At 40.9% G+C, this 12,952-nt stretch overlaps 2 protein-coding genes across 4 annotated transcripts in view; one reads left to right on the top strand and one right to left on the bottom strand.

Annotated features, from left to right (window-relative positions):
* The window catches only part of GADL1 (glutamate decarboxylase like 1), a 244,640-nt gene that overhangs the window by 44,745 nt on the left and 186,943 nt on the right, over positions 1–12,952 (bottom strand). The window lies entirely within an intron of this gene.
* The window catches only part of TGFBR2 (transforming growth factor beta receptor 2), a 79,290-nt gene continuing 69,509 nt past the window's right edge, over positions 3,172–12,952 (top strand). Inside the window, exons 1-2 of one of the 3 annotated variants that reach the window (XM_048838652.2) lie at positions 3,172–3,515; positions 11,024–11,143. In XM_048838652.2, coding sequence (XP_048694609.1) covers positions 3,419–3,515; positions 11,024–11,143 — 217 coding nt within the window. In that variant the 5' untranslated portion in view covers positions 3,172–3,418. The remainder of the gene's footprint in view (positions 3,516–11,023; positions 11,144–12,952) is intronic. The other 2 variants (XM_048838651.2, XM_048838653.2) reach the window with 2 other exon arrangements.

Raw genomic sequence — 12,952 nt, 5'->3', positions numbered from 1 at the left:
ATACAAATATATTAACAATTTATAAGGTACAACATTTAAAAAAATATTCAGTTATGGCATTTTGTTCCTGTGCCATATAGCACCGTATATACAACAGTTGCAGAAAACAACAGCTGTGACCATTGAACAGAGATAATTATGAAAACTTCTTAAGCTTCTCTTCTGACTTCATCTGAGGTTTTGCATTATTTGTTCTCCCTCACCTATATCCAACTGAAGTTAATTATTCACCATTTTGGGTTAGAAATAAATAGGCAACTTCAGTCTGTGAATAAGGAAATGGAAACTGTTCATAAGGAACTGGAACAAAGTAACCAGCTTTAGCATTGTTTTATATATTTTCAGTTGTCCAGGAAATCCTGACTAAACTGATTTTGGGCCCAAGCATGGGAGCTTCGGGTGCTCAAGAAATGCAGAAACAGAGCCTTTGTGTGTAAGTATAACACAACTCAGGTACATCTTTGTGAAAGTACAACTGTGAATTGCACTTGTTTTTTGCTTCACCTCCTATGAAAGCTGGATCAGTTTTAGTCCAATTAGTTACTTTTCCTTTAGAGAGATCCAAGCAAGAATTCATTATGTTATGACAGGGATCCACAAGCTTTATCAAAGAGTTGCCCCCATCTTTAAAAAAAAAAAAAAAAAAAAGTCTCACGGATCACCTGACCTACAACCATTCTTCCCCTCCCCTATTCATAACCATGCAACATTCCTTTGGCAACTATAGCAATTGCTTACATGGAAAAGTAACATTAGGAATGTATTTAATGAATTTATAGCTTCTTGTAATAATGCAAGTTGTACAAGGAAATAGACAAGAGCCTATGCCATGTGACTAACCAACTTTCCAGTCCACCAGCAAATGCTCTGTGATCCACAGTTAGAGTACTGCATTGCTATAATATATAATAAAAGGTGTTAAATAATGTGTACTAAGTGACTAAAAATATGGCCAGTTTGCAGCACAGTGATGTTATGCTATTAATTGATAAAAATACCCCACATCTATACTCAAGTGTTACTGAGGCAAATTTCCCCCCAACTTCAAGAGGGCAGTTGTGTCTGAGGGAATCTTGAGTAAACAAAGCAAAATGAAGAAATGAAAAACCTCTTAGAGAAGTCTGAGAATTCACAACATAAACTGTGACGGCACTGTGCAAATATGTTTTTAAAACCAAAGTTACAAACAAACATGAGATTTTTGAAGCCAAAGATATTCACCAGTTAAATACATTGTGTAAACCCTTCAAAGTCCATAAATAATTGATATGTGCATTTTGCGTGAGCGCGCACTCTCTCTCTCTCTCCCCCCATTTTTGAAATACCTGGTTCTGCATCCATATCAAGTGCTGTAATCAAGACTCAGCTGAATCACCAAAATCACAACAAAGACTCTCAAATTATCTCCATGTGCAGCTATTTATTTTCCAGTCCATACACAGCCGTATATGTGAGAGGAGAGTACAGCAGAACCTCAGAGTTATGAACACCAGAGTTACAAACTCACCACTGAACCACACACCTCATTTGGAACGGGAAGTACACAATCAGGCAGCAGCAGAAACCAAAATAAATTAAATAAATAAATAAAATTAAAGCCAGTACAGTACCGTGTTAAACGTAAGCTACTAAAAAATAAAGGGAAAACAGCATTTTTCTTCTGCATAGTAAAGTTTCAAAACTGTATTAAGTCAATGTTCAGTTGTAAACGTTTGAAACAACCATAATGTTTTGTTCAGAGTTACGAACATTTCAGAGTTACGAATACCTCCATTCCCGAGGTATTGGTAACTCTGAGGTTCTACTGTAATATCAACAGCCCATGTACTAAAACTGAATATACTAAAAGAAGTTACTTCATATCTCATGGCAGTATTTTTAGTGACCTGCAGTGCCTATTCAGTGCAAAACTTCCAGTAGATCTCATGGTTTGCAGTTGCTATATAGGCAGTGCAGAATCATTCCATTGCATTGATTCCATCCCTAGAATGTTATTTTCTGCTCACGCTGGTTCCTGCAAAAAAGCCTGGTTACTTGAGCTTGGTGAGGGAAGGAAGCTGATGAGTTTTACCCACCTTCTGTATCCACAATGCATGTAAAACATCTCAAAGTCATGCCCCCTTACTGATGACGTAGTAGGTTCCTGAGACTGTTAAAGAAAAGTATGTGTGCAAGTGCACACATCAACACATCTTAAAGCTACCCACGCAACACATACGTCGCAGCTGGCAATCACTGCTTCATCGATCTTATTTAGAGAGTGTGTGTTCTAGGGTAGTGCCACATTTTGAAAAAATGTTCATGAACATATTTGTGAAAATGTTCACAATTTTCTTTCAGATGATTTTGCACCTGTGCATGTAGATTTTTGCATCAAAAAGACACAACAATGTGGATTTCTCCCTATTTTCATGGCTTCAAAAAATTGCTTTAATTTCACGAGCAATTTGACCCCTTTTGCAGGCAAATTTTCATTCATTTCCTTTTGACAATTTTCTGCAACACATGCAGCCTCTTTTCAATTCTGGAACAAAATACCTGAGAGGCAGGTGACAAACTGTTATGACTGTGATTGCTGCTACCCACCAGCTTACTTCTAAAAATTGAGCACAAGCTAGTCTGTACTAACATTTCCTGTTATTACTGTCACTTCAACTTCCCTGCCCCATTGTTTATGTCACCTGCCTGCTATGTCTTCTCTTCAGGCCCTGACTCAGCAATGTGAAACACACACCTGGAATGCCACCAGGGGAGACCTAGTGGAATCAACAAGCAGGCCTGTGTGCAGGGGAGCAGTCTGCCCACCTGAAACACATTGCAGGATCTGGATCCTAGCTTTTAAGTTCTTCAGGGCTGGGCCCATTTACTGTTTGTACAGCGCCCAGCACAAGGGACCCCAATCTAGCTGCTGGCTATAGGCGCACCCAATAAACCAATAACAGGCTGCAAATGCAAGCCTTGATCATATGGCTGGGGGGAAACTCTCCCCTCTTTGCTTCCTAGGCAAGGCAACTACTTCTCTGCACGCAGCCATGCGGACAAGGCGCTGTGGCCGGCTGGAGGGTGTTTGCGGTGGCTCAGAGACCTGCGAGGGGCTGGCCCAGGGCAGCTGAGTGACAGGCGGCTGAGGAAGGGGGCGGGGAGCGAAGGGGGCGAAGGAACTCGTGTCGGAGCTAGCAAGTCCTGCCCAGCTGTTTGCGAAGTTTTAAGATTTCCTGTTTCCCTCGCGGCGCTGAAGCGAAGCGGAGTGAGTCAGCCCAGCCCAGCCGCGCGGCGTCCCGGAGCAGCCAGCCCAGCCACAGCTGCCGCCGCGGCGGCCTCGCCTCTCTCCCCGGCCGGCCCGGGGTGCAGCCCTCGGCCCCCCCAGCAGAGGAGCCCCACTTCTTGCCTCGGCTTCCTATGCGGAGCGGGCTAGACCATGAGCCGGGATCTCCTCCGGAGCCTGTGGCTGCTGCTCGCTTGCTCGTGCTGGGCGCTCGTCGGCAGCACCATCCCCCCTCAGGCGCGGGGCTCAGGTAAGTCGCAGTCCCGTCCCCCCTTCCCCTTCTTTGTCCGGGGCGGCGGCGACCCTCCAGGCGGCTGTGCAGCGGGCGCTGCCGTTCGCTTGACAGCTGCAGGCGGCAGGGGAGCGGCGCTGGCGAGCCCCGGCTGGGGCTGCGGAGTTCGGGGGTTCGCCGAAAGGGGTTCGCCGGAGAGGCTGGGCGGGTCGGGGCTCGACCGAGGAGCCCTGGCCCGGGCGCTGGCAGGAAGCGCGCGGGGGGTTGCTCTGAGGCGAGCCTCGCCCGGGCCCCGGGGAAAGCGTAGTTCGGAAGTTGGCTACTGCCTGTCCCGGGGTTATCGGGCGGCGCGCAGCTGCAGCAGCCTCCGCACCTGGCCCCAGGGTGAGCTCTGGGTGCTGGGGGCCCTCCTCGCAGGAGCAAAGCGGACTCCCGCCCGCTGTCTTGCTTCTCGGGCTGTGTGTGGCAGTTGGATTAGGATTAACCCGCTCACCTGTGTGCTGCCCTCTGGGGATGAAAAGCGCTTCTCTGAGCCCAGGCGGCACTGTTGTTCTAGGAACCTGACACCTGGGATGCAGGTAAAGGGCATTCAGAAAGTGGCGCTCAAACTGAGTTAATCTTAGATCCTATTAAAGCCCCCAGAGTATTATTAGGCTCCAGCACACACACACAGACAGTGTGTATCCCTGATTTGCTGCCTGGGCCTTGCCATGGGTCTAGCTCTGTGTAAAGTGATCTTGCAAAGCATGCAGCAGTGTCTTAAAAGTTGTTGAATTTTTTTTTTTTTGTACAGTCACTGCATGCAATTGAGAATTAAGCACTGGTTGTGAGTAGTTGCACTGAGAATTCTCAATTCATTTCCTGCCATTGCAGAGGCCTTGGGCATTGGTGGCACCTTGGTCTCTCCTGTATTCTGCCTATGGCACATACAGTTTAGTCTTCTGAGGACTGAAGTGCTTTGGTCTTTGGGCTTAATATAGGGGTATCTTAGTGAAATTTAATGGTCTGTGATATACAAGAGATCAGGCCAGATGAACTGATGGACCCTTTTGGCCTTAAACTCTATGAAACTTCAGACATTCCTTCAGTATTCAAAGCATTCCTAAAAGTTAATGCCTGGTTTGTGTGGTTTTTCATTACACTTCACATCCCTGTGTTGGAAATTTTTAATTGCACTGTACATCTCTGGATATTTTTAAGGCCATGGCTCATATTACTGTTATTAATATATTTATTTATGTTGTGCAAAGAGAGAGCAAAGTGCCTTACAGACTTATGTGAAAACAAGGTTTGCTGGTCTGAAAACTTGCAAACTGGGGATCTAATCCCACAAACACTTATCCTGGTGAGATCTCAGCAGGACTACTCACATGTGTAAAGTTATCTGTAAGTGTCCAGAGGATTAGGCTCTAGAACATGTTATTGAAACTGGTGTTGCCTGTTAATTGTGAGGGGTCCATTAATAAAGGGATAAAAGACTTCAGATTGCTGCAGAACTGAATTCTAAATGTTTAGCTTCTGACTATTGATTTATCCTCCAAGGTGCATATTAGCACTAAACATCTATTCTTAGGTCTTTAAGATGTAATCACTGCACAGACTGTTTAGTGTTTCTGAGTCCTCAGATTCCTTCATTTGGTCTGTAGAGACCAGCAAAAACTTGAGAATTGTTCCATATTGATAAAATACACTACAAAGAGAACTACCATGTAAAGTCTCAATCCTACACATACTTTGGCACTTGAGTAACTTTGTGCATGTAAGTAATCCTGTTGAAGTCCCAAATATGTGTGACATTACTTGTGTATATAACTGTTTGTAGGTTTAAGGCATAAATATACAAAAATAGTTTAAACTTTGTGTCCTGAAGAAGTTCATTATCTGAGGGCTGACCATAATGTAAGAGCTTTAAATGTGATATGTTTAGCTTTGTTTGAATTTTGTTTACAATTATATCATTTTTGACTAATAAGTGGCAAAACCCAATAAATGATGATTGTGGTAACTTTCATTTAATCATCAGAATAAAAGTTGCTCTGGGTAGGTTCTTGTGACACAAAGCCTCAGTGAAAAAGCAATGCATCATTTTTCATCTTCTTTATTGTTTCTTTTTTAGTATATTTTTCTGAAAACCAATTTAGACAGATTTAGTTTAGAAAACAGATAAAAACTGGAGATAATTTAAGAACATTTTTCTGTTCTCTGCTCACTCAAAAGAAACTTTTACTAAAAACGATATTCAGAACACAGTTAATATACTTTTTAAAATTTAGACTATTACAGTATCTGAAATATTATCATTTCATATTCTGTTACTCCTTAGGCATCACAAAGTTTGTTGAAAATACCCTTTTTTGTAATGATCTTGGGATTTCATAAGAATTTTAATAATATTTGTAGCAGGTGGACTTCCAAGCTAAAAACGTATCTGCTTTAAAAAAGATGCTCTATTATTATCTATAGACTAAAAGGCCTTTGCTCAACACCACTAGTTATAATATCTTCACCAAATGGAAGAATAAAGAAATATTTTTGAAATTATTATGAATGCCACAATACAAGTTTAACTGATGAGGGACAGTGGGGCCAGGTATGTGTAATAAATCTGCACCTATGTACAAGAATGGAGTGTAACTTTTCTATTTTGGGTTCTACTTGAAGAACCTGAATTTATGTTTGGGGGTCTTGTCACACATCAGCCTTCAGTTCTGTAGAATGAAGGCTCAGCCCCTCAATCCAGTTAAATTTTATATTTTTGTCTTAGTTTTAAAAAACATCTGAGTACATTTCCAATCATTATTTATGTATTTGTTCTAATGCCATCTCATAGTCTCTCAAATGAGAATAGTCTACATAACACAATCCCCCTGCACCTTTTTTTTTCCTTTGGTATTGTAGGGAAACCTGTGTATAGTACACTCAAATATTATAAAAACAATCCCACTTCTATTAAAGCCAATGGCAAAATTCTATTTATTTCAGTAGGAATAGGAGCTAGGTCATAGTGTGATTCCAGTTAGTTTTAATTGTGTTGCATCTTTGATTTTTGCATTTCCTGGACCATGAGAATAGGCTAGCAAATTTTACTTGACCTTCTAGTGAAATTCTATTTCAAGTTCTCCTGTATTATTGCAATTCTGCAATCTTTGGTTGGCAAATGCTGTTTAACAATGATTAAATAGATCCTTAGCTATTGCAAGTTGATGTAGCTTCATTGACATCAATGGATTTACACTCATTTACACAAGCTGGGGATCTGGATACTGTTACAAATGGAATGTTTAAAAAGTTAATGGAACCGTTTATGTTGGTTTTTAGGTTTTATTTTGTTTTGCACTTAGGTTTTGTAAAAACTTCTTACTATACATCTAAATTAAATCTGACGGTGGTCCTTCAAAACCATGTCCCTTTTTCATGTGAAGAAAATTATTCATGTTTATTTGCACGATTGATCCTTTAGGGAGGATTTCCATCTATGTACTGTAAACATTTGTCATATAGCAGCTATTCTTCTTTCTGTCAGGAAAAAAAAAGAGCTCAGTATCATTGATGAGGTTTCCCAGATTTCCTCTGCAGGACGCTTTTAAGTGGATATTTTTAGATTCATGGTATGAGCACTTTTTCCTCGTAGTGCTGTATCACAGCTGCAACGCCATGTGCTGTATTCTCTTTGCAGTTACACCTGTTTTACACCACTATGATTCCATTGGCAGCTGTGGAGTTATGACCAACGGACACTGGTGTAAATGAGCAGAACTAATTCCTGCCTGATTCTTCACTGCCTTGCACCTAGTGGAGCTATTTGCGTCCATGCAAAGTGAGCGTAAAATGGGCTTGATTCTGATCTGTAGCCGAGGCTCACTCAATTCAGCTGAGTCTGTGGAGTCAAAAGCTTTCAGATGCCTTTGAAACACTTGGGCCCATCTGGAGCTCTTCGTGGCATCTAGCATAATTTAGGGTATTCTCAAGGCCACTCGTAAGTTATCCTCATTTTTGGGGCCATTGTTGCAGTTTCAGATCACTGGAATGGAAACGTATGTTGAGAATATTATCTTTTTCCAGGAACAGCCCCTATGAAAAGGCAACATAGCCAGCTGTGTGTTAGCTCTACACCATCCAGCGGTTCCTCCACACTAGGGAAATCCTCAACTGAGCAGATCCCTTGGGTGTCAGCAGCTTTGCACCTCCATAGCAGTGCAGATCAGGTGGGATACAGCTGAGTATCTGGCTCAGTTTGTACTGCTGTAAGTGACAACATGGCACTTTTAATGCAAAGCAGTGGAGAATCAGTTCCTCTGTGGTGAAATAGTAAATCTGTTTAAGCCCTGCCTTGAAAGAGTCAGTCCCTTGGCTTTCATCTAGGTTGCTTACTAGGTTTTAGGCCTCAAATCTGGTCAGGGGTATATTGTTTTCTACTAGACAGTAGCAGTAGAATTTACAAGTTCTTGTAAGCAAGAATAAAAATTAAAAGTGGATGATCTTTACTTGAACAAGCCTAATCCTAGAGGACGAAAATAGCCCAAAATATATTAGAAAGAATGTTTATCTATAGGTTATTCAGCTAGTCCCTTTTGACTTTCAGCTCCAGGTCGATGGGATAAGAGTTACTTTAAGAAATTAAGGGCCCAATCCTGCAAACAACTTACTTCTGAGCATTTTGTTTGTTATGTGAATAGTCCGATTGAAGTTCCTGCTTACGTGAGTGTAAGAACTGAGAGGGGTGTTGCAGCTATGTCAGAGTGCAAAGGGACTATTCGGTGTTGTGAACGAGACACTCTATGCTAAATGTTTGCATGAGTGGGCTCTAAGTGATGAAAACACAATTTTCAGTTAGTATTTTTCTTGGGTGTATTTTTCAGTACATAGACAGGACGGCAGAACTGATATCAGTTAAATGTAGCACCCACTTATCACCCACTGTCTGAAATGGTGCAACTGTAAGTAATACACAAAGTTTAGGTCTGACAAAAAGCTATATACAGAAAAATGGACTATTTCAAACATAATAGAACAATCAAACATTTTTTCTAATTAGGGGCCATTGTGTGTGCGCTTAATTCCATCTCTGTTTGTGATAGGATTTAAGCACATGGTTAAAAACTATTAACTTCAGTAGGATTTAGCAATCCTTAAAGTTAAGCATGAGTTTAAAGTGAAGTCTCAGTTCAGATGCTTTCCTGAATCAGTCCTAATATTACTTTGGTTACTGTATAACAAAGTTTAGCAACAGTCCAAAATTGTAAGAAACGGTGGCATTGGAAGGAAAAAAACTAATTCCTAGTTCTGTTTTTTTTACTTCTGTCTGTGTGTGTTTTAAATATCCCAGTTCCTTCATCTTTGTCTTCTTGTAATTGCAGTTTGTTATACCTTTATCTAAGTTTTCTGTTACATCCCATCTCCTCCCTTTATATTGATATTAGAGCCAGTTTCGCCCCTGGAATGATTGTTGAGGAAAATTCTTTTGCTGAAACAGCTGGCAGTTAGCAAGCTTTTCCTGCTGGCATCCATCCCTAAGTTACCCTGATTAGAATGGTCTTCTTTCATTTGTTCCTCTTGTCTTTTTTGGATGAGTGGCATCATTAAGAATGAATGGAGTTTCTAGTCTGTTTCATATCATAATAAAAACAAACTGTTATATTGTATATAATAAACCATAGTTATTTAGAACTGGTCCAATAGTCCAGTGTTCATGGGTCCAGTTCTTCACACACTTGCCTGAGAGTAGGTCAAGAGCAACTCCATTGAAGTAATGGAGTCATTCTAAAGTGATACTGATGTGAGTGAGAGGAGAATTGGGCTCAGTCCTCCACAGCTGCAGCCAGATGGGTTGAGTGTAAGGGTAGACGCACCTCTGTAACTCACAGGAGCATCTGGTTCCTGATATTGAAAACATTTTTTATTTTAAACCTACATCCATACCAAGGGTTAATGTTTTGCATTTAACTCACAAGCTAACTTGAAACTATAGCTATTCGAAAGCTATCTTCCCCCCCCCCCCCCCCCCGCCTCATTCCGCTTGTATCAAAGGACTCTCTCTTTCGGTCTTCACAGAAGCGCCACATCCTTGAGACAACGCACCCAGCGGCTCTCATCTACCTTTACTGCACTGTGTGTTACATTATGAGCATGACTGAGAGTAGAATGTTCACTTTTCACAGGTGCAAATGACTACATAAGAAACCAGCTGGTGGTGAATCAGGCCCATCATGTTTGTGAAGTCACGTAAACACTTATATTAGCTGGGATGGGGTGAGGGGGGTGGGGTATCTGCACACATTTTTTGTTAGGACTTAGGTGATAATATCTGGAGTCCAATTGATTTTAATATGGATATTGTATGTGATCATAATGGCTCCAAGATTATTATTTTTTATTGTTACTCTTTGTGTTACAGCAACAGCTTGAGACCCCAACTGAGAGCAGGGCCCCATTATTCTAGGCATTGTACAACCACCTAGTAAGGGACAGTCCCTGCCCCCAAACAGATGTACATTGACCTCAAATAATACAATGTAACAGTCCTTTCAGAGCCTTTGCATTGTGTGACCTAATATACTATTACAATTTATTATTTGTATTGCTGTACTGAAGAGAAATATTCTAAAGTAGGAGAGCACTACGTTCTATTAATATATGCTTTGCACTTATAGAATGCTTTTCCTCTGTACATTTCAAAATGTTTTTATAAAAGTGGTTAAGCACTAATAGCCTGATTTTTAAAGAGGGGGAAACTGAGACATTGAGAAGTTAAAGTGTGATCCTAATTTGAAAAGTAACTGTAAACATGACATTGTAGTATAACTGTTTTATTGACTCTCGGCAAATTCCAGATCAAATTTTGTGCTTTTTGTGTGTATAATAAATAAGCGTATCTAACTGCCACAAGTTCAACCTGTGATTTGTAAGTCAAGCTGTGCTTTTTCTAGCTTATGCATTGTCACCAGTGATAGAGGTTCTGAAAGATAATTTCTGCCCTATTACACCTGTGTAACCCCACTGAGGCATTGTACTGTTGTAACTGAGGGCATAATTTGGCTCTGCACTTGAACTGAATTCAAAATTCTGTTGATGCAGGTGCCAAAATAAAATCCATCTCACTCTCCCATGACTGTATTGCCTCTTCCAAGGAGTAAAAAGGAAGAAAAATTTATTTTTGTTCGAAAAGTGAGTGAATTTGACAAAATATACCCAGAGACCAGGTCTGTTAAGTAGGAAGGTGTCATTTTTTCAAAGCAACTTGCCAAGTAAAGACAGTATGGCTCTTACATGCACAGGGCACATTAATGGATGCCTTGGAAAACTAGCCTTTGTGCAAGCGAAGTACATCTAGGGCCAGGTCCTCATCTGGCATAAATCAGCATAACTCTACTGAAGGCAATGAAGCTACACCGATTTATATCAACTGAGGATCTGCCCCACAGAATTAATAACTGGCAACTGTGAGTTATGAGGCTCTAATTCCCTTGAGCAGACCTTTGTGATATCGTATCTTACAAGAGCCAAAATGATACAGTTCTCTTTCCCAGAACAAGAAAGTAATTTGGCTGCAGCATTTGGGACTCCCTGGAGCCTAGAGAGTAGAGATTTCAGGAGGCCACAGGAAGAGGGAATTTCCAGAATTCCAGAATGCTGGGACATGATCAAAGGTATGATTAAGGCTTTTAACTTGGGCAGAACCAAGGGGAGAATGAATTATGGCAATGTTGCAGATAGGGGAATAGGCAGACTCAGAAAAGGGAGCTGTGAGAAGCAAAATACTTTAATAGTATTTTACATTAATATAATGCCTTTCATTCCAAAGAACTCAGCATTTCAAAAATTATATAAGCATAAGAGGCACCTCCCCCTTGAGAGGTAGGCATTAGCAAGGTGGAGTGAAGGAGAAAGACTTTTCAAAGATAAACAGGTAAATGTTTATCCAAACTGTGCCAGAGGATTTTTGATAGGTCTCATCCAAAAGAGAGACAATTCACAAAAAACATGGTACTAATTTTGTTTACTTTGGAAGAAAGAAGGGCTGAGTCTGCTCTGCCAGAAATTAACCTGTGATTCCATTGAGTCTAGGTATTTCAGACCTGAGGGGTAGATAAGCCATTATCAATTTTCCTGCTGTCAGTATTCCAGCACTAAAAGTGTATGAGTCCGCATACCTGTTTTCAGACTTTTGGGGTGTCTGCAATTTCTGGATGACAAGAGGTTGAGGGTAGGAATTTTCATAGCTCATTTCACTAACTACAGTAAGTGCATTTTTAATGCAATTTTTAGTATTATAGATCGTACAAGAAAGTGAAGTTTGGAACAGTCCACAGATGGAAACCATAACCCGCTAGTAATTCAGCCATTTTCAGGGGCAAAAATAGAAACTCTTGACCAAGGTTCTTCAAAGTGACTAAGGATTTTGGGTGCCTCCACATTTTAACACCTTGTGTGGTTTTGAGATACTTGAAATGAGCTTAATTTTCAGACGATGGATGGCTCAGTACTTTCTGAAAATCATACCCTTCAAAGTTTCTCACATCAGGCACCCAAAGCCACTAGTGACTTTTGACATTGTTGGCGATAAAAGTTGCTCATTAATCTAGAAAACCCCTTAGGACCTGTCTATACTGCAGCTTGGGAGTGAGCTTCCCAGCTCAGGTAGATAGACTTGTGCTAGTGGGGCTTGCGCTAGCGTGCTAAATATTAGCTGTGTAGATGTTGCCACACTGGGAGAGGCACAGGCTCGCCGCTTGAGCTCAGAGCCATGGGGTAGCATGAACTTGAGCTCAGGCGGCGAACTTGAGTCTCAGCTGATGCGGCAATGTCCACACTGCTATTTTTAGTGCACTAGCTGCAAATATATGTACCAGGGTGAGAGGTTTGCTCCCAGCTGCTATGTAGTCATACTCATGGACTTAGGTGGGAGCTGAAATCACTTAATGCCTAGCAGGACTGGTCCTTATATTTATATATATTTTTTATGCCCATGAAAGAGACATCTCTATCTCCCAACTTCACAGAACTTGTTTGCGAGTTTTGGGTTTGGAGTATATCTGAAGCCATCATAATAATAATACTTAGCACTTTCCCCCTTAGATCTTGAAGTGCTTGTTGGTATGTCTAAGTATTTTATTTGCTTTTTTTAAAAAAATAGATGTATGGAGAGGGAATTATGATGTGGTGTAATTAGTACTTTTTCACTTAGTTTTTTCTCAGATTGCCTAGTCTTTTAAAATATTCCTTGGGTGGACAGAAATTGCTCCAAGTTTGCAATTTTGAGGCTGATCTTGATAGGTGCAAAGTACAGTAATTTTGCTTCCATTCATTCTGGAACTAGTAATTAGCCCAGAGTAGCACTTCTCTGTTATTTTGAGTAAGGCATTACATGACTACAAGGTGACTTGTGTTTTCCTTTGGCCCAAAATGTGAAGCAATATAAAAATATAAAAAACTTCTTCTTTATGTTTTCAGTGATT

Source organism: Caretta caretta, chromosome 2 (genome assembly GCF_965140235.1).
Source record: "Caretta caretta isolate rCarCar2 chromosome 2, rCarCar1.hap1, whole genome shotgun sequence".
In the NCBI taxonomy this organism is placed as follows: Eukaryota; Metazoa; Chordata; order Testudines; family Cheloniidae; genus Caretta; species Caretta caretta.
This window is presented reverse-complemented; position numbering and strand designations above follow the sequence as displayed.